Source organism: Marmota flaviventris, chromosome 2, assembly GCF_047511675.1.
Source record: "Marmota flaviventris isolate mMarFla1 chromosome 2, mMarFla1.hap1, whole genome shotgun sequence".
Lineage (NCBI taxonomy): Eukaryota > Metazoa > Chordata > Mammalia > Rodentia > Sciuridae > Marmota > Marmota flaviventris.
Window position 1 is genome coordinate 11367540 of NC_092499.1, and position 21043 is coordinate 11388582.

At 50.1% G+C, this 21043-nt stretch overlaps 1 protein-coding gene across 1 annotated transcript; it reads left to right on the forward strand.

Moving 5' to 3' along the window:
* The first annotated feature begins 1070 nt into the window (after positions 1 to 1070).
* Positions 1071 to 6784, forward strand: LOC139703282 (alpha-1-antitrypsin-like protein GS55-MS). The gene is made up of 4 exons (XM_071606496.1): positions 1071 to 1701; positions 3449 to 3719; positions 5628 to 5775; positions 6593 to 6784. Exons 1-4 carry the CDS (start codon positions 1071 to 1073, stop codon positions 6782 to 6784), a joined length of 1242 nt encoding a protein of 413 aa, XP_071462597.1.
* Positions 6785 to 21043: the final 14259 nt, after the last annotated feature.

Here is a 21043-nt window from a genome sequence, read left to right on the forward strand (position 1 = left end):
GCCCTCGGGTTCCCCGACTGTATGGAGAGCAGGTTGAACTGAGGGGCTGCAGGAGGGCAGTTCTCCCCACAGAGCTGGAGGGTCATGGCTTGGGCAGAGCTGGAGCCTTGGGAGCTCTGGGGTCAGGGCTCCATGGCTGTCCACGTGTGGCTGAGGGTGACACTGCCCTCCACCACCTCTAGGCAGAGCCTCCTCCTCCTGGTCCAGCCACAGGCCCTGCCCCTTGCTACTGCCTCATCCTCAGCCATGAATCACAGACCCTCACAGCCTGTCACCCAAAGGCTTTGAGGTGGAAACACCTGCCAGCCCCTCCCTCAAGGGGACACTCCCTCGGAGCCCTTCAGTGCACTTTTGGGGTTGAGACTTCTTGAATTGTCCCAAGAACCCCCACTTTATATGTGGGGCAACACAAGGAGCAGAGAGTTCAAATAACCTGTCCTGGCCCACACAGCTGCGGAGGGACAGGGCCCTCTAGCTCCCCCAGTGTCAGCAGGTGAACCACACAGGATGCCCGCCCACCTTGGGGCTGAGGTCACAGAGCAGCCTAGGCGTGCCCCTCTTCACTCAGGGCTGAGGCTTGTCAGGGTCAGGTGGGGACAGCCCCTGGGGGCTCTAATACAGCTCCACATGTCCTCAAGGGGTCCAAGTGCAAGGTGCTTCCTCTGCAGGCAGCATGTTCCCCACAAGACGTGGCCTCAAGTTCATTGCAGCTGCCAAGTGGACGGGACAAGGGGGTGGGCTCAGGACCCTACCGGCCAGTGCCTGAGCTGGTCCCCCAGTCCACTTGCTGGCCAACCCTGGACATGTACCTGAACCCCTCTAGGCTTTGGAGGAGAGCAGTTGTCCCCACAGGACTGTGAAGGAAGCAGAGAATTCACACCCTTTAGGGCTCAGGGCAGCTCTGCGTCTCCCTGGGGGTTTGCAGTGATGCAGGTGGAGGAAGGGCTTGGCACAGGCTGGGCCGTCTTGGAGCTCACTACACCCTGGTGGCTCTGCATGGTGTCCGTCCAAGCCAGAGAGAGTCACTGTGGCCTAACTCAGGCCTCTGATCTCCTCTGCCTTGCAGGACGATGCCGTCCTCTATCTCGTGGGGCCTCCTGCTGCTGGCCGGCCTCAGCTGCCTGGCTGCTGGCTCCCTGGCTGAAGATGCTCAGGAGACAGATGCATCCAAGCCCGACCAGGAGCACCCAGCCTCCCACAGGATTGCCCCAAACCTGGCCGAGTTTGCCTTCAGCCTCTACCGGGTGCTGGCCCATGAGTCCAACACCACCAACATCTTCTTCTCCCCTGTGAGCATCGCCACGGCCTTGGCCTCACTCTCGCTGGGCACCAAGGCTGACACTCACACCCAGATCCTGGAGGGTCTGGGCTTCAACCTCACGGAGACCTCAGAGGCTGACATCCACCAGGGCTTCCAGAATCTTCTCCAAACCCTCAATAGGCCCAACAGCCAGCTCCAGCTGACCACTGGCAGCGGCCTCTTCATTGACCACAATCTGAAGCTGCTGGACAAGTTCTTGGAGGATGTCAAGAACCTGTACCACTCAGAGGCCTTCTCCACCAACTTCACAAACACCGAAGAGGCCAAGAGGCAGATCAACACTTATGTGGAGAAAGGGACCCAAGGGAAAATTGTGGATTTGGTGAAAGATCTGGACAGAGGCTCAGTTCTCGCCCTGGTGAACTACATTTTCTTTAAAGGTAAGATGAGTCAATCAGCCTGAGTGGGTTCCCATGGAAACCCCAAAGCTGTTTTACATCCACCAGTTCTGGAACTTTCCTTGGCAGCACTGTCTGTGCTGTGGCAGGGCCTCTCACAGTGGCTCCTCAATCTTCCATGCCAAAGCCCTGAAATGTCTTCCACCTTCAGTTAAGTTAGGGAAGAGTTGATAAAACCATCAAAATCATTGACTTTTCTACAAGACGCATCAGAGTCCTGACTGTCCTCCTGCTCACTGGGGACCCCAGAAGGGAGGGGCACGTGTAATGTTTCCTAACTAGAGAGCCACTGATGCACATTGTGGCAGGTGGTGGGAGGGAGTGGCCTTTCATGGAAAGTCCTTGGAACAACTCTTGATGTGGAGTGTGGCAGCTGGGGGTGTGCAGGACCTGGGTCCACATCCTGCCTACCCCACTCAATGGCCTTGTCATTGAATGAGCCATCTCACCTCTTTGGGATGTGACTGTCCTATCTTGTCGTGGACAATGTTGTGAGGTCTGAAAGGAGTACCCAAGTCACACATCGGATTGTTTAGGACCGTCTGAGCTGAGCAGCTGCCATGGACCCTCAGCCTGCCCACCTGCTAGGACTCCACAGGACCCAGGTCCTAAGGCAGCTTCCACTGCCCCAGGACAATGGCCTCAGGGATTCCTGAGAAGTCAAGGTGTTTTATTGGGCTTTTCATCACTGTGAATTAAAAACCCAACCAGGATAGTTTTAGAAGAGCAAAAGTTTATATGGGACTCACAGTTGCAGAGGTCTCAGTCCATAGAAGACCGGCTCCATTCCTTCAGGCTCCGGGTGAGGCAGGACATCATGACAGAGGAGTGTGGCAGAGCAAAGAAGCTCACATGGTGATCAGAAAGCAGAGAGAGACTCCATTCTTCAGAGACAACATATACACCCCATAGCCACACCCCCAAGGACCCCCGAACCACCCACCACCTCCTGCCAGAGCCCACCTGCCTCTAGTTACCACTGGGTTAATCTCATCAGGGATTCATTTACTGATTAGGTTAAGGCTGTGGCCCAATCATGGGGGACACCACACCTAAACAATAGCACAAGACCAGGTGACTTCCTACCCACTCTGGCTCCTTTGTTCCTGGGCAGAGTTCTACAATGCAGAGCCCCAGGCCACCATCAGCACAACTGAAGGGCCAGCTCTGCTGGACTTAGGGCAGGTCTCAGTCCTCCCAGCACCATTGAGACATGTGGGCTCAGGGTCCCCTACCCACAGTCTGCTGGCCCAGAGGGTGAGGAGCTGTTACCCAGCAGTGGTGGGTTGTGGCGCTGTCTGGGCTACTCACATGGTCCAGGACACAGATTTAGGGTGCACTGAATGTTTGCCCTGAGTGACAACTGAACTGCCAATCAACAAGGATCCTGAGGTCCAGGAGAAGAGGACCCACTGTAGGACTAGGACCAGAGCTTTCACTTAATCCCAAGCCGCCCTTCAATAAAAATATAACTTTAATCAAATGCTCACTGGGCACAGTCAGGAGGCGTCTCCATGGCAGCCTGCAGGATCTAGAAATCCCGGCTGATCCTCTAGTCCTGAACACCCCTCTCTCTATCCCCATCCTTGAGGGGTTGGAGGCCCTCCTGCCCAGGATGGAGCAGAGGTGGGTGAGGAGCTTCCCCCCGGGCAGGCTGAGGGTGCCTCTGCTCTCCTCTCACACCTAAGCCTCCATCCCACCCGCTGCCGTCCACCTTGCCTCTGTCCAGGCACATGGGAGAAACCCTTCGAGGTAGATCACACCAAGGAAGAAGACTTCCATGTGGACGAGACCACCACCGTGAGGGTGCCCATGATGAACCGCGAGGGCATGTTCGATCTGCATTACTGCCCCACACTGGCCAGCTGGGTGCTGCAGATGGACTACCTGGGCAACGCCACCGCCATCTTCCTCCTGCCCGACGAGGGGAAACTGCAGCACCTGGAGGACACCATCACCAAGGAAATCCTCGCCAAGTTCCTGAAGAACAGGCACAGCAGGTGAGTCCAGGCAGGGACCCGCTGGACAGCACAGGCACAGGCTCAAGGTCCCTCAGGACCAATGCATCAGAAGACAGCATGGGCAGCAGGGGGGACCATCCCTGGGGCCACAGCTACAGTGAATGACCCTGTGCTACAGGAAATGCCAGGGCTCAGCTCAGGTAGCAGCTGAGAAGGGACAGTGGTCAAAGAGCAGGACACAGATCCAGCTGGAGGGGAGACTTTCTTCCCAAGAATGTACATGGTCCCCTCCCAATATCCAGGGCCTCACTGGGGCACTGACACTAGTGTTATGCTTGAATTTGGGATCCCCAAAAGACCACCAGAGACCAAGATCGATGACAGCAACAAGATGTAAGAGGCATTTATTGCGAGCTATCTCAGTGCTCCGCGTGCACACATCAACTGGTGATGCTGAGAGGTCCCAAGCCTAGGGTTTGCAGCAGTTTTATACATTCTTTGGTGAAGGCAGGGACCCCCCCACATACATCACAGCATCTCTTAGCAAATCATCACACACCGCGGGAAAATCAAACAACAACTCTAAAATATGATTAGCACATTCACTGACAGCAACAAGTTGGGTAGGGGTGACTGGCTAGTACAAAAGGAGGATTCGTTTGAAATGATTGGTTTAAGCCAAGAGGGGTGTACGTGCTGAACTACATGGTTTTCCAACACGTTATCAAACACCATAAACTACTAGGAGGGTCATCTGGCATCCCAGGTATTTCCCTGACTCATGCTGATTGGTGGCTGCTAGGGGGTTGCTATGGATCCCCACCTAGCCTGACTGACTTAGGGACACCTGGCTCAGCAGATCTCTCCTGCTATTTGTAGATAAACAACTCAGCAGGGTGGGTATGTGCCTAGGAGAGCTCTGTGGGTCTTTCCAAGGACAAGGGTCACACCCCCTTTCTTGGACAGGCTTTGCTCTGAGGTAGAGGCTGGTTTTTCACTAGCACATGTTGTGGCAGAATCAAGGACAAAGGCCTGGGCCTGCAGGTTAGGGCAGCAAGAGGGAGGACTTCCTGAAGGATCGGCCGAGGTGCACAGGGGAAGCACCTGCATGGAAAGGCCCAGAACAGGAGCAGGCAGCGCTGGGAGCTCAGGGCACGTTCCCACAGGCTCTGTTTCTCTGTTGCATCTCAGGCTCCTCCACTTGTCCCAGGAGCCACACAGCTGGGTATGTGACACAGAGCAGGTGCACTGTCCTGAGCCCAGCCACTGGCGGAGGCGGCACACTGCAGACAGATGTGACACACATGTGCAGGTTAAGCTGCACTTGAATGGTCACCATTGCTGGCCCACCCAGCCTCCTGAGGTCCCTGTACCTGGGATGGGAACAGAGTGCAGTGCATCCTGGGACTGGTCCCTGAATCTCGGTGCCAGTGTGCAGCCTCAGCACAGGCCCCTGGGCTTTGCACAGGTCCCTGGGGACAAGCAGATGAGCCTGCATCCTTGGGTTTTGGAGGTGACAATCCTCTCCCTCATGGAGCCTGTGTCCCTCAGTCCTGCAGCACTGACCCATGATGCCCTGGGCCACAGTCCCCAGGGAGGCTCTGGCTGGGCAGGCTGGTGTGACCATGGGCTACAGGATGACACCTGCTTCTGGGAGGACACTCTGAAACTGTCTGCCTGGAAGGCTCCTTGGTGGAGGGGGTGAGCAGGGGCTACAGGACAAGATGTTCCCACTGACGGGAACATTCTCCATGCCAAGTGTCCAGGAAGCTAAAGGTAAAAGGACTTCTTACTTTAAAGGTAAAAGTCAAAGGACTTCGATGGCTGTGGGTGGGGACAGGGCATTAAGCAAGATAACCAATCAGAATAGAAACACTTTCAGAGCACCATGGGTCCAGCAGAACCCCAGAGACTCTGTGAACCCCTCATTTCCTATCTGCATACTAGCTCCATCAATTTACACTTCCCCAAACTGAGCATCTCTGGAACCATCGATCTGAAGCTTGTCCTGACAAGTCTGGGCATCACCAATGTCTTCAGCTATAAGGCTGACCTGTCTGGGATCACGGAGGACGCTGCCCTGAGGGTCTCCCAGGTGAGGATGGCCATAGTCCAGGGGTCTGCAGGCCAGAGTGGTGGGGGCCTGCTCAGGCCTGAGGCTGAGGGAGGGGCCAAGGGACACAGCAAGGGCCAGGTGGGTCCTCCTGAGGATGCAGAGCTTCACTAGCTCTGACAGGGGAGGAGGACAGAGCCGTGGATGTGGCCTCCTGTGCTTTTAAGGACTTCCTCTGAGGGGCCCAGTCACCCTTGGCCTCTTCCTTTCCCAGGGCCATGGAGTCCTTGTGCTTCTGTTTACCCACATTAACACAGAGGCTTAGGCTCAGTGTCTTCATAGAATGTTCTGGAATCTTCCATCTGTGACATTAGAGCTACTTGTGAACCAGTAATCTGAACCATTCCTGAGTCCAGTGGGCCACTTGCTGGGGAAAACAGGAGGGGACCAAGGGCAACTGCAGGTTCATGTGGGTGGCTTCCTATAGGGGTCTGGGCACTGGGAATATCACCACCAAAGTCCTTGTGCTGTGGAGCTCCTAGCCCTACAGGGGGAGGGGATACATGTGGAGGTGACATGGAGGCTGATGGCCTTCCTCTTGTGCCCTGAGGTCACATTGAATGCCCAGAGAGATGGAGGTCAGGAAAGGAGGGGGAGGGCAGCAGGCTGAGTCAGGCAGAGGCTGAGATGGGGTTGTGGGGACCTGAGTGACCCACAGGGAGGCCTAGGACAGGACAGGCTGGTCCAGCAGGAAGGCCCTGGTGAGGTCCTGTTGGTAGGAGGCTCCCACGTGGGGCCTTGCTGCAGCCTGGGGTGGGGCAGCAGGACCTCAAAGCCCCTCTGCTTCTCTCCCCTCCAGGCCCTGCATAAGGCTGAGCTGACCATTGATGAGAGAGGCACAGAGGCTGCGGGGGCCACCATTATGGAAATAACACCACACTCTATTCCCCCTGAGGTGAAATTCGACAGGCCCTTCCTCATGGTCATCATTGAGCACTCCACCAAGAGCCCCCTCTTTGTGGGGAAGGTGGTGAACCCCACACAACATTAGCCACCTTGGGTGCCAGACCCTGGTCCCTGCCTTGCTGGGCCCCTCCCAGATGACATTAAACAATGGTTGGCCTGGTCAACCCTGACGCTGTTGTCTCTGTGTCTCCCTGTGTGTCCTGAGGTCATGAGAGGACTCCAGGTCACAGCACCTCTCAGTGACACTGTGTCAGGTGTGTGCTGTTCAATGGTGACTGGCTGAAACCATGTCCTTTGGGCCCTGGGCATGTCCATCCTGAGAACTTAAGTCCTGTCTGGGAATTCTGAGGGGGTCTGTGGCCCAACAGCTGCCCGAAGCCTGGGGTCCACTCAGCACCTCATGCCCCCTCCCACCCATCGCTGGCCACACCCACCCAAGAAGCCCCACCTGTTAGTCAGCCTTTGTGCTCCTCTGACTAAGACCTACCAGGACAATTTCAGAGGAGGAAACGTTTACTTGGGGCTCACAGAGGCAGAGGTCATAGTGCACACACAGCCAGGTCCATTCCTCAGGGCCCAAGGTGAGGCTGACCCCCATGGAGGAAGAGTGGGGGGGAGGGAAGAGGCTCAGGTGGTGATCAGGAAGCACAGAGAGACTCCACTGACCAGACACAAACATAACCCCAGAGCCACGTCCCCAGTGCCCTCCCCCTCCAGCCACACCCCATGTCCCCAGTGCCCTCCCCCTCCAGCCACACCCCATGTCCCCAGTGCCCTTCCCCTCCAGCCACACCCACCTGCCTCAGTGACCCCCAGGTAACCCCCTCAGGGAGGACTCACTGATCGGCTTTAGGTCCTCACAACCCTCATTTCTCCTCTGAACCTTCTGCAGTGTCTCCCTCATGAACTTTGGGGACACCTCACATCCAACCATGACCCTCTGTGCCCCCAGACCTGGCCACTCACACCCTGGCTTTGAGTAGCTGTGACTACAGCCACAGCAGGGAGGTGACCATGACCCCTCTCTCCACACTGTCCCTCACCAGACCTGGCCGCTGGCCTCACAGGGCATGTCCTAGGGGGGTTGGAGGAGGTGGTGAGGAGCCTTCCTCAATGGGCTGGGCCAGGACCTGACCTCTGTCCTTGTCTTTCCATAGCTGCCCAGGAGGCTCACATGTCCCCTCTTGGAAGAGCCCCTGTCCCCAGTGAGCAGGAGGGGCTCTGTGTCACTGTCTCTCCCTCAAGCCCACCAGGCCCCCAGGCCCCCAGGCCCCCAGGCCACTTACCCTATGTCCCCTCTCCCTAGTCCTGTGCCATGGCCCCAGGGATGGCTCCTAAAGGTCACGGCAGGCTGCGTTGGCTGTGGCAGGGCAAGCACAGCCCTCCTGGAACCCCAGCCCTCCTGCCCTGCCTGGGCTCTCACTGGGGCACGTGCACCTGGCCCTTCCTCCAGGGTCCCCCCGGGTCCTCAGGACAGCAGGAGGTCTGGTGGGTGGCCCAGGCTGTCCTGGAGCAGCCCTGCCATGGGGCGCCGTGGCCCCTTCCACCCTCAAGGCTGCTGGGCTGAAGTAGCTGGGAGCCCAGGGCTCGGGGTCCCCTTCTCCTGTGGCCACACTGACACCTCAGGGCCATCTCAGCATCACCCCTCACCTCTCATGGGAGGAGGGTGGACATGACGCCCTAGGTGGGGTCCTGACACAGGGTCCTCTTTACAGTCTGAACAGTCACATCTCTGCCATCACATGGCACCACCTGTCAGTGGGTCTGAACTCTCCCTGAAGAAGAAACAGGATCTCTAGGTTTCTACATAGGGACCTCCAACCTGCACATACACTTCCAATGATATGAATGTCATCATTCACCCAGAATGAAGTGACACGTGAGTGTCCTAAGACCTGGATCTTAACACATAGCAACTGTGTGACCTGAGTGAGGTTGTAAGACCTCTCTGAGCCCCTGAACTCATTGCTGCCAGTACAGCCCACATTGGAGCTGGCCTGGGAGTCATCTCACACAAGGCCTTAGGCCTCCCTGAATAGAGCAGGTGGGGACAAGGGCACTCCTTGGGCAGTGCTGTCCCAGTGTCTCTCCCCTGAATCCTAGTGGCAGCACCGTGATGCCCTCAGCAGATATCTGTGCTTTTCCAAGCCCCAAGGAGAAGATCGAGGTTCACGGCTGCTACCCATCTCCTATGTTGTCACTGTCCCATGGCTAGTGGGTGGCAACCTGACCTCATGGCTCACCCTGTTCCTCCAACCCCTCACCCACTCTTCTGTCCCTCTCTGGACTCATGAGCAGTAATTCCTCCTAAACCACGAGAATCGCTGGCACCTGTGGTTGGTGGCACCTGGTGCTTCCCTAGGAAGAGCCTGTGCCCTCATGGAGTGGCCTCCTCCTGCCTCTGCAGCCCACAGCCCTGGGAAGCCACCCACAGATCTCAATGTGGCCTCGCCCTGGCATTGTGTGGGAGGGGACAGGAGAGGACCTAGTCAGCTGCCACCTGAGGGTTCAGGGGAGGGAAGGGGAGGAAGAAGCCAGAGCCTCTGACCTCTGACCCCATCTTTTAAATTCTAAAAACTGTCATTAAAGGGCTTATGACTCTATTTGGGAGAATTAGCCCCAGAGGGGACTTCACCAGCTTGGTGGGAACCAGGAGGGACCTGCTGGGTGTGGGCAGAGCTTCTGGGCGGTCCTGCAGAGGAGCATGATGGCCTCAGTCCTGGGCTCTGGCTCTGCCTGTCACAGACAACAGGGGCCTAAAGCCAGTGCTTGAAGGACTCAGGCTGGGACACTTTCCCAAATTACAGAAGGAACTGGGTCCCGGCTTAACGTGCCAGCCCAGCTGGGCCTAGAGGGCAGGGCTCCTCCCTGGTGGCCTGGCCACTCTGAGGCTGGCACCACCCAGTCCATGCCCTGCAGACTCACATGCCACCCAGGAAGCAGGACCCCTGGGGACCCGGGTTGGGTGGGATCAGGTTACTCAGTCCCCTTTCTTTTTCAGGGTTGAGACAGATGGTCCTTCCTTCTTCAGCTGACTCTGGTGGACTAGGGTCTGTTCTCAGGAAATGCTGCTCTGTGGGTATTTATCTGCTTCTTTAAAGTTCTTCTGATTATGTGGCATCTATTCTGTGGCCTCTTGGGACCTGCTGCAGGAGCTCAGCCCAGAACAACTGTCTCCTTAATTGTTGTCTAATAATCCACCCCTCAAGCTGGGGTTGGTGTGGTTGGGGGGCTGTTGAAACAACGCACACACACACATGCCCCTCTGGGGACAGGGAATGAGGCTGGTCTCACCCTGGATGTGTTGCTCAGTGTTGGTGGACATCGGTAGGTGAGGAGGCTGCCATGGGGACAGTGGGCAACACAGAGCCCTCCAGAGCCCTAGACTCTGTAGTGGCACCCCCTTTCTCCACAGAAAAGTCTTAACTGGGCCTCTCCAGGAATCTCCACCATGGCTGATTTTGGGACTGTCAGCCAAAGAGTCTCTGCAAAAGAGTCCAATGTAGATAAACTTCCTATTTTCGTGTCGCCCTGTTAACTTGGCCACTGGCGGAGAAGATACCAGCACTCCAGGTGCTGGACACCCCTTACTAGTTTTTCACAAATGATCCAGTATAGCAGTTTGTAAATGTGCAAACAAGGCCTCTGGCCTGGAGCTGGGATCACAGAGATGTCCACATTCCTAAGATAAGAGAAGTTTCTAACTGGGCTCCATGGTAACAGCTGGCAGGGGAGGAAAGAAAGGGGAGAAGAAGCTCCCCACTTCTCAGGTGTGGTCCTTGAAGGGTTAATTGCCCAAACCAGTGAAAGAAAAAGCTGCTTTTATGTGAACTTCTGCAGACTGTGAACTCTGAGCCCCTCCCCTTACATGCTGGGGGCATAACACTCTGAAACTACCTGAAAGCTGTGCCCTCTGAACCTGGCTGCAGCCAAATGAAACAGTTGCCTGCTGTCTTCGGTGCCTTGCTTCGTCTGTCCCTACAACATTTTTGGCCACCCAGATGGGACCGAGGAGGTAGGGATGGCTGTTCTTCTGCTCTTGTCTCCAGGGACCACCTTCCCTGGGGTGATGGGGGACAGTGTTCCTCTTGGCATGCCCAGGCTACTCTTGGCCTGAAGGAGGATCCACTCAGCCAGCGCCCTGGGGCTGCCAACATGGAGCACAAGGGAACCCACCAGCAGCAGGAACCAAATTAGGGTCTTGGAGCACCGCCCAGCTAAACAGGTAGGACCTGGGTCCATTTGTCTTGGCAGCCCACCTGACTTCTCCTTAGAGACCTAAGCAGGTGAAAGAGAGGTTTGATCAACCTCTGAAGTGGCTGGAGCTGAAACAGACCCAGGGAGTTACCCAAGTAGTCTCCTTTCAGGGTCATTGAGCACAAGGGAAGCTGGGACTCCCTTTTTGTTTGGTTTGGAATTGTTGGAATTTGGGCGGTACAGAAATTTGGTTCTGGCCATGTCTGTGGGAAAGTGTGTGAAAGTGTGTGACTGACATGGACAAAGGGAAGGGTTCCAACCCAACCCGAGGGCCAGAGCGAGTGCAGAGTCCTGATCCTCGGTTCCCTGGCACCTCAGACAGTCTATGGCGGAATTTCACCAACCAACGTCTAGGGGAAAGCTCTAGGTTGGGGGTTGATACCGACTCGCAAGGCTAAGAGGGCCCTAAGTCCCTTTGAGGGGAGTGGCCAGAGATGGATGAAGCCAGTCTTGTCCTAAATGTGCGACACAGATGCAAGGTGGAACATGGGAGGCACACTAAGGAAACTGAGCCGTCTGAAATGTGTGTTAGAAACCTTTAGGAAGGTTTTCCTGGTAACTGTGGGGTGAGTCTCACGCCACAAAGGTTGCATGCTCTGTGAATTAGAGCGGCTCATCAAGATATGGGCTGGCCACCAAAAGGATCTTTAGATGAGAGAGTCATTGCTGAGGTCCTTTTGATTGTTGTTGGAACGCCTGAACCAATTCTCTTATATTGATTGGTAGCAAGAAACAGCCCCCTTGGTTGAGAGCCTGTCTAGATGGACAGTCCAAGCTGATGTTAGTCAGGAGCATAGTGGTCTCTAAGACCCACCGGAAAGCAGCTAAAAAGAGAACCTGACAGACAAAAGACAGGAAGGGAAACAGTTTTCCCCTTGAGCCAGAAGAAGACCCGCCACCTATGTGCCACTCCACCCAACTTGGCCAAGACCACTGGGACAGCAGACTGTCCCCTCAGACCCCCAGTCCTCAGAGGCAACAAATGATGGCCCCCAGTACTGGCTCTTCCTTCCCCCTTGATGGCCTCAGAGCCAAAGGCTTTCTAGGACCAGACTGTTTACCTCCCAAGATTAAGGTGGGAGATTTGTCTCAAGACCAGAGCCACAACCCAGATGAGAGCCTTCCAGATGCCCCTGCAAGGGACTAAAGGACCTGCCCATGTTGACCAGAGGGAAACACCTGAGGGAGACCAGGCAGTTTTGAGTGCCAGCCTCTATCCACCATTGAGCTCATAAGCTGGAATAATCATACTCCCTCCTACACGGAGAAACCCTGGGCCATGACTGATCTGATGTAGCCCACTATCCAGACCTAGGATGGGCCCCAATGAAGAAGATAATCTAAAGGTAAAAGATATCAAGAAGCCCTCCTCGGAAGTCTAAGAGAAAAAAAAAAAAAACTGTGCCCAAGAGTTAGAAGGAATCAGAGCCAGCCCTGAGCCCTAGCCTAACCAGAGCTCATCTGCAGGCAAACAGAGCCCAGTAAGCCTCCCACTGCTCCAGCACCTCCCTCTCACACCCTGCATAGCCCTGAACATTTCTCTCAGCCCCACATCTGCCTAAGGCCCCTCTGCCCTATGAAACTGGCAGCAATGATCAAAAGAGCTGTGCCCAACTGACTCAGAGCTGAGTGTCTGGGCCACTGCTGCTGCCACCCCTCTCCCTGCCCAGAGGCATCCAGGGGAAGAGGGGCACATACCAGCATAGCAGCCACAATGCAAGTTTGTCAGTGAAGAGAAGCAACAGGTGACCAATGCAGCCTTTATGGGACAGGCTCAGAGTGACATGTGCTAAAAATTACAAACCTAGAAGCTTAACTGAGAAGTGTGTCAAAGAGCTGATTAGGGGGCCATCACGGTTTTCATCAATTGAGACCCAGAGGCTCAAAGACAGGCAGACTCAAAAGGATAAAAAGGAGGATGGGTCTCAAAGGGGGGGTCTCACTAGAACAAAGCCAATGGTCCAAATGTTTATAAGGAAAAAAAAGTGTGGCCAGACAAAAGGGGAAGGCTCCAGTCGTCCTGTTGGGCAAGTATCCACTGCCATGCTCAGAAGCTAGGACTTGCGCAGAGAAGGAGCGAAACCTTTCCCCCCAGCCTTTGGCCCCAGCCCTACTTTTCACCCTCTTTTCAGTTTCTTCCCACTTGCTCAGAAGTTGTTGATTAACAGATATTGTAGGGGTCCCATAGACACACAGCTCTATCTGATGCAGGGGACCCAGGGCCTCAGGAGGACTCAGCTGCTGCAACTCCTCCCCCCAAAAAAATAACCAGAAAAATGTTTATGTTAACAGCCACTAGTGGACCATAGGATGCTCACTCCAAAAGGACATGCCACCCTGGCTCCAAGCCACACGCCATGAGCCACCAACAGGAAGGGCCACAGAGTCCCATGCACCCAGGCATAGTGAACAAAAACACAAGAGGGGCAGCTACTATAGACAATTAGAGCAGGCTCCCACCTGGCAGGAGGAGGAAGCCACACAGACAAAGAGCAACACCTAGGTGGGCACAATGGGGCTGCCTCACCAGGACCTGCAGTGACCACACTGCTGCCCTCCAACCTCAGCAGACAGCCCAGGGTGAGATTCACATAGGTGCCTTTTATACAAATGATGTCCCAGGTCATCAGTCTCTGCTAAGACTTACACTAGATTTAAGAGTTGGAGAATCCCAGCAGCCAAGATCCTGCACCAGGAGATAACAACAACAACAAAAAAATTCCTGCATCTTAAAGGGCCAGAGGCTCTATGTGCACTTCGCTTTCCTAAATGACAGTTCCTCCCAGGGGCTTGAGTCCACCATTCTTGGGACAGCACTGGACTCTGACTTAAAAGCCCACATCTATCAAGGAAAAAGTCAAATACCTTGGTTACCATCTGACTCAGCAACAGAACAGACAACACCAAATGGCCTCAAAAGAAACAGGAGATCTGCTCAATTCCAGTCCCTTCAACCTGCCATCAGACAGAGAATTCTTGGGGGCTACTGGATTCAGCCATATACAGATCCCCAACTTTCAATGGCAAAACCCCTCCGTGAAGCCACAAAGGGGAGTGTAAGGAATGGTGGAAAAGCTCCATAAACTCAACAAGCCAAAACAACCGTTTACCTATCTGAGATTTTATTAGCAAGACTCTAGCAGCCAGTCACAGAAGAGAAAGCGGGGGTGGGGAGGGGGGAGAGAGAGAGGAGAGAGAGAGGGTGAGAGGGAGAGAGTAAGAGAGAGCACATGAACAGGATGTTGATATTTATGGGCTCAATGCAGGATGAGGAGGAGCAAGGCGAGTGGGTTGTTACTTCATCATTGGCCGAGAGTTCGAGCCACTTCAGGTATTGGAGGTGCACCATTCAAAGTTTGTGCCATTCACAGGTGTTGGAGGTGATGGTTCGCGAGCCATTCAGTGCGCATGGACCTGAGCTCCCAGAAGAGAAGCGCTCCAGGCGCCATCTTTTTGTTTTTGTTGGGTGGTGCCATACACAATCTGGCTACTTCCTGCTGAGTAGGGGCGTCATTTAGAGGGAAGAAGGGAGGTCAGTTGGTTGGAGAAGGAGGGCCAGGAGGCCCCATATCCATGCGCTGAAGGCATGGATTTCCTCTGGGGAGAAATCCATGAATGTGCCCTGCAACTATGAAAAGAAACAGCATTAATTTCTGGCATGTTGTCCAGTCTGTAGGGCTGGTAGAAAAAAGGCCTATGCCCAGGAGAAGGCAGGTTAGAACATATAAAGCTGAAAACCAAGGGCTTATTTCTTTGGCAATGGTGGGGTAGAGCTTACTCTCCCTCTCTCTCACTCTCCCCCTTCCTCTCACTCCCCCCTCCCTCTCACTCTCCCCCTCCCTCTCACTCTCCCCCTCTTCTCTCCCTCTCTCCCTTCTCTCTCTCTCTCTCTCTCTCTCTCCCCCCCCCTTCTCTTCTGCGACTGCCCGCTACAGTCCTGCTAATAAAATCTCAGACAGGTAAACAATTGTTTTGGTTTGTTGAGTTTATGGAGCTTTTTCCACCATTCCTTACAGGGAGGGAGAGAATGGGATCCTCTAATATGGGGCCAACTAAGCAAAAGGCCTTTGAAGACATTAAATAAGCACTCCTAGTGCATCTGGACTAGGGCTCCCTGACCTCACAGAACTTTTATTTCTGTACATCCATGAATAGTCTGAAGTGACTGAAGGAGTCTTGACTCAGGTGCTGGGGACATGGACATCTATGCAAACAGCTGGACTCTGCAGCCCAAGATTGGCCACCTTGTTTACAGGTCCTTGCAGCCATAGATCTTCAGGTGTTGGAAGCTGATAAACTGGCTATGGGACAAAAATTGATTTTCAGGGTTCCTCATTTAATTTTGACATTTTTAGAGTACAAAAGAAATATTGGTTGACTAATGAGAGATTGGGTAATACCAAGGCATGTTATGTGAAAACACATGTATCCATGTTGAAGTCATCCGGACTCTGAACTCAGCAACCTTGCTGCCCATAGGACCTGGACAACCTGATCACAACTGCATTGAAATCATGGATGGAATGTTCTCTAGCAGACCAGACCTGGCAGACCAGCCCCTCAGGTGTGGGAGGCCATCCTTGCACGTGATTGAGTTACCTCCCTGGCTGGGTATGAGGTGCTCAGACACTTTTATTAGGTGTTGGAGCTTTCTCCACCCTTCACGGGTCCAAGGGCTTGTCTGTGTCTCACCACTGCCCCTGAAGATCATCACACCTGACCTTGCCACACTGCCCCTCTTGACCTTCATTAGATGGTATTTCCCCCAGAATTCTTTGTTCCCTAATAAAAGCCCTCTCCCTGGTGTGCTTACTCTCTCTATAGCCTCTTCAGTAAACCTCACTATATCCCTGGGTAGCTTGAGGCTGGGGGCTGGAGGAGCCATCCTGGAGCTGGTTTAAAGGTAATTGAAGTCTATGCCTTTATTTTTTATTTATTTTTTTTTCTTTTCTTTTTTTTATTATTTTTTTTAATTTTTTATTGTTGGCTGTTCAAAACTTTACGTAGTTCTTGATATATCATATTTCACAATTTGATTCAAGTGGGTTATGAGCTCCCATTTTTACCCCATATACAGATTGCAGAATCACATCAGTTACACATCCATTGATTTACATATTGCCATACTCGTGTCTGTTGTGTTCTGCTGCCTTTCCTATCCTCTACTATCCCCCCTCCCCTCCCCTCCCCTCCCCTCTTCCTTCTCTGCCCCCTCTACTGACATTCATTTGTCCCCCTTGTATTATTTTTCCCCTTCCCCTCACTTCCTCTTGTATGTACTTTTGTATAACTCTGAGGGTCTCCTTCCATTTCCATGCAATTTCCCTTCTCTCTCCCTTTCCCTCCCACCTCTCATCCCTGTTTAATGTTAGTCTTCTTCTCATGCTCTTCGACCCTACTCTGTTCTTAGTTACTCTCCTTATATCAAAGAAGACATTTGGCATTTGTTTTTTAGGGATTGGCTAGCTTCACTTAGCATAATCTGCTCTAATGCCATCCATTTCCCTGTAAATTCTATGATTTTGTCATTTTTTAATGCAGAGTAATACTCCATTGTGTATAAATGCCACATTTTTTTTATCCATTCATCTATTGAAGGGCATCTAGGTTGGTTCCACAGTCTTGCTATTGTGAATTGTGCTGCTATGAACATCGATGTAGCAGTGTCCCTGTAGCATGCTCTTTTTAGGTCCTTATGGAATAGACCGAGAAGGGGAATAGCTGGGTCAAATGGTGGCTCCATTCCCAGCTTTCCAAGAAATCTCCATACTGCTTTCCAAATTGGCTGCACCAATTTGCAGTCCCACCAGCAATGTACAAGTGTACCCTTTTCCCCACATCCTTGACAGCACTTGTTGTTGTTTGACTTCAGAATGGCTGCCAATCTAACTGGAGTGAGATGGTAACTTAGGGTGGTTTTGATTTGCATTTCTCTGACTTCTAGAGATGGTGAGCATTTTTTCATGTACTTGTTGATTGATTGTATGTCCTCCTCTGAGAAGTGTCTGTTCAGGTCCTTGGCCCATTTGTTGATTGGGTTGTTTGTTCTATTATTGTCTAATTTTTTGAGTTCTTTGTATACTCTGGATATTAGGGCTCTATCTGAAGTGTGAGGAGTAAAGATTTGTTCCCAGGATGTAGGCTTTCTATTTACCTCTCTTATTGTTTCTTTTGCTGAGAAAAAACTTTTTAGTTTAAGTAAGTCCCATTTGTTGATTCTAGTTATTAACTTTTGTGCTATGGGTGTCCTATTGAGGAATTTGGAGCCCGACCCCACAATATGTAGATCGTAGCCAACTTTTTCTTCTATCAGACGGCGTGTCTCTGATTTGATATCAAGCTCCTTGATCCATTTTGAATTAACTTTTGTGCATGGCGAGAGAAAGGGATTCAGTTTCATTTTGTTGCATATGGATTTCCAGTTTTCCCAGCACCATTTGTTGAAGATGCTATCCTTCCTCCATTGCATGCTTTTAGCCCCTTTATCAAATATAAGGTAGTTGTAGTTTTGTGGATTGGTTTCTGTGTCCTCTATTCTGTACCATTGGTCCACCTGCCTGTTTTGGTACCAGTACCATGCTGTTTTTGTTACTATTGCTCTGTAGTATAGTTTGAAGTCTCGTATCGCTATACCGCCTGATTCACACTTCCTGCTTAGCATTGTTTTTGCTATTCTGGGTCGTTTATTTTTCCATATGAATTTCATGATTGCTTTCTCTATTTCTACAAGAAATGCCGTTGGGATTTTGATTGGCATTGCATTAAACCTATAGAGAACTTTTGGTAATATCGCCATTTTGATGATGTTAGTTCTGCCTATCCATGAACAGGGTATATTTTTCCATCTTCTAAGATCTTCTTCTATTTCTCTCTTTAGGGTTCTGTAGTTTTCATTGTATAAGTCTTTCACCTCTTTTGTTAGGTTGATTCCCAAGTATTTTATTTTTTTTTGAAGATATTGTGAATGGAGTGGTTGTCCTCATTTCCATTTCAGAGGATTTGTCACTGATATACAGGAATGCCCTTGATTTATGCATGTTGATTTTATATCCTGCCACTTTGCTGAATTCATTTATTAGCTCTAATAGTTTCTTTGTATACCCTTTTGGGTCTGCTAGGTATAGAATCATGTCATCTGCAAATAGTGATAATTTAAGTTCTTCTTTTCCTATTTTTATGCCTTTAATTTCTTTCATCTGTCTAATTGCTCTGGCCAGTGTTTCGAGAACTATGTTGAACAGAAGTGGTGAGAGAGGGCATCCCTGTCTTGTTCCAGATTTTAGAGGGAATGCCTTCAATTTTTCTCCATTCAGAATGATGCTAGCCTGAGGCTTAGCATAGATTGCTTTTACAATATTGAGGTATGTTCCTGTTATCCCTAGTTTTTCTAGAGTTTTGAACATAAAGGGATGCTGTACTTTGTCGAATGCTTTTTCCGCATCTATCGAGATGATCATATGGTTCTTATTTTTAAGCCTATTGATGTGGTGAATAACATTTATTGATTTCCGTATATTGAACCAGCCTTGCATCCCAGGGATGAATCCTACTTGATCATGGTGCACAGTTTTTTTTGATATGTTTTTGTATCCGATTCGCCAGAATTTTATTGAGGATTTTTGCATCTAGGTTCATTAGAGATATTGGTCTGTAGTTTTCTTTCTTTGAGGTGTCTTTGTCTGGTTTAGGTATCAGGGTGATGGCCTCGTAGAATGAATTTGGAAGTTCTCCCTCTTTTTCTATTTCCTGAAGTAGCTTGAAAAGTATTGGTATTAGTTCCTCTTTAAAGGTTTTGTAAAACTCTGCTGTATACCCATCCGGTCCTGGGCTTTTCTTAGTTGGTAGTCTTTTGATGGTTTCTTCTATTTCCTCAATTGATATTGGTCTGTTTAGGTTGTCTATATCCTCCTGACTCAATCTGGGCAGATCATATGACTTAAGAAATTTATCTATGCCTTCACTATCTTCTAATTTATTGGAGTATAAGGATTCAAAATAATTTTTGATTATCTTCTGTATTTCTGAAGTGTCTGTTGTGATATTGCCTTTTTCATCCCGTATGCTAGTAATTTGAGTTCTCTCTCTTCTTCTCTTCGCTAGCATGGCTAAGGGTCTGTCGATTTTGTTTATTTTTTCAAAGAACCAACTTTTAGTTTTGTCAATTTTTTCAATTGTTTCTTTTGTTTCGGTTTCATTAATTTCAGCTCTGATTTTAATTATTTCTTGCCTTCTACTTCTTTTGCTGTTGTTTTGCTCTTCTTTTTCTAGGATTTTGAGATGAAGTATGAGATCATTTATTTGTTGGTTTTTTCTTTTTTTAAGGAATGAACTCCAAGCAATGAATTTTCCTCTTAGAACTGCTTTCAATGTGTCCCATAGATTCCGATATGTTGTTCTGTGTTTTCATTAATCTCTAAGAATTTTTTAATTTCCTCCTTGATGTCTTCTATAACCCATTGATCATTCAGTAACCTATTGTTCATTCTCCAAGTGATGTATTCTTTTTCCTTCCTTCTTTTATCATTGATTTTCAGTTCCATTCCATTATGATCAGATAGGATGCATGGCATTATCTCTACTCCTTTATCTTGTCTAAGAGTTTCAGTGTGACATAATATATGATCTATTTTTGAGAAGGATCCATGTGCTGCTGAGAAAAAAGTGTAACTGCTTGATGTTGGGTGGTATATTCTATATATGTCAATTAAGTCTAGGTTATTAATTGTGTTATTGAGTTCTATAGTTTCCTTTTTCAACTTTTGTTTGGAAGATCTGTCCAGTGGCGAGAGAGGTGTGTTGAAGTCTCCCATGATTATTGTATGGTGGTCTATTAGACTCTTGAACTTGAGAAGAGTTTGTTTGATGAACATAGCTGCACCATTGTTAGGGGCATATATATTTATGATTGTTATGTCTTGTTGGTGTATGGTTCCCTTGAGCAGTATGTAGTGTCCCTCTTTATCCCTTTTGATTAACTTGGGCTTGAAATCTATTTTATTTGATATGAGTATGGACACTCCTGCTTGTTTCCGAAGTCCATATGAGTGATATGATTTTTCCCAACCTTTCACCTTCAGCCTATGTATGTCTTTTCCTATCAAATGCGTCTCCTGTAGGCAGCATATTGTTGGGTCTTGTTTTGTGATCCATTCTGCTAGCCTGTGTCTCTTGATTGGTGAGTTTAAGCCATTAACATTTAGGGTTATTATTGAGATATGGGTTGTTCTTCCAGCCATATTTGTTTATTTATGTTACTAAAAATGGTTTGTTTTCCTCTTTGATTATTTTCCCCCCTTTACTGTCCTACCTCCCACTGTTGGTTTTCATTGTTATTTTCCATTTCCTCTTCCTGTAATGTTTTGCCGAGGATGTTTTGAAGAGATGGTTTTCTAGCTGCAAATTCTTTTAACTTTTGTTTATCGTGGAAGGTTTTAATTTCATCTTCCATTCTGAAGCTTAATTTCGCTGGAAACACAATTCTTGGTTGGAACCCATTTTCTTTCAGTGTTTGAAATATGTTATTCCAGGATCTTCTAGCTTTCAGAGTCTGTGTTGAAAGATCAGCTGTTATCCTGATTGGCTTACCCCTAAATGTGATCTGCTTCCTTTCTCTTGTAGCTTTTAAAATTCTCTCCTTATTCTGTATGTTGGGCATCTTCATTATAATGTGTCTAGGTGTGGGTCTCTTATGATTTTGCACATTCGGCGTCCTGTAGGCTTCTAGGATTTGGGATTCTGTCTCATTCTTCAAGTCTGGGAAGTTTTCTCGTATTATTTCATTGAATAGATTGCTCATTCCTTTGGTTTGAAACTCTGTCCCTTCCTGTATCCCAATGACTCTTAAATTTGGTCTCTTGATGTTATCCCATATTTCTTGGATGTTCTGCTCATGGTTTCTTAACAGTCTTGCTGAGCTGTCTATGTTCTTTTCAAGTTGAAATACTTTATCTTCATTGTCTGATGTTCTATCTTCTAAGTGTTCTACTCTGCTGGTAGTATTCTCAATTGAATTTTTAAGTTGGTTTATTGCTTCCTGCATTTCTAGGATTTCTGTTTGTTTGTTTTTTATAACCTCTATCTCCCTGTA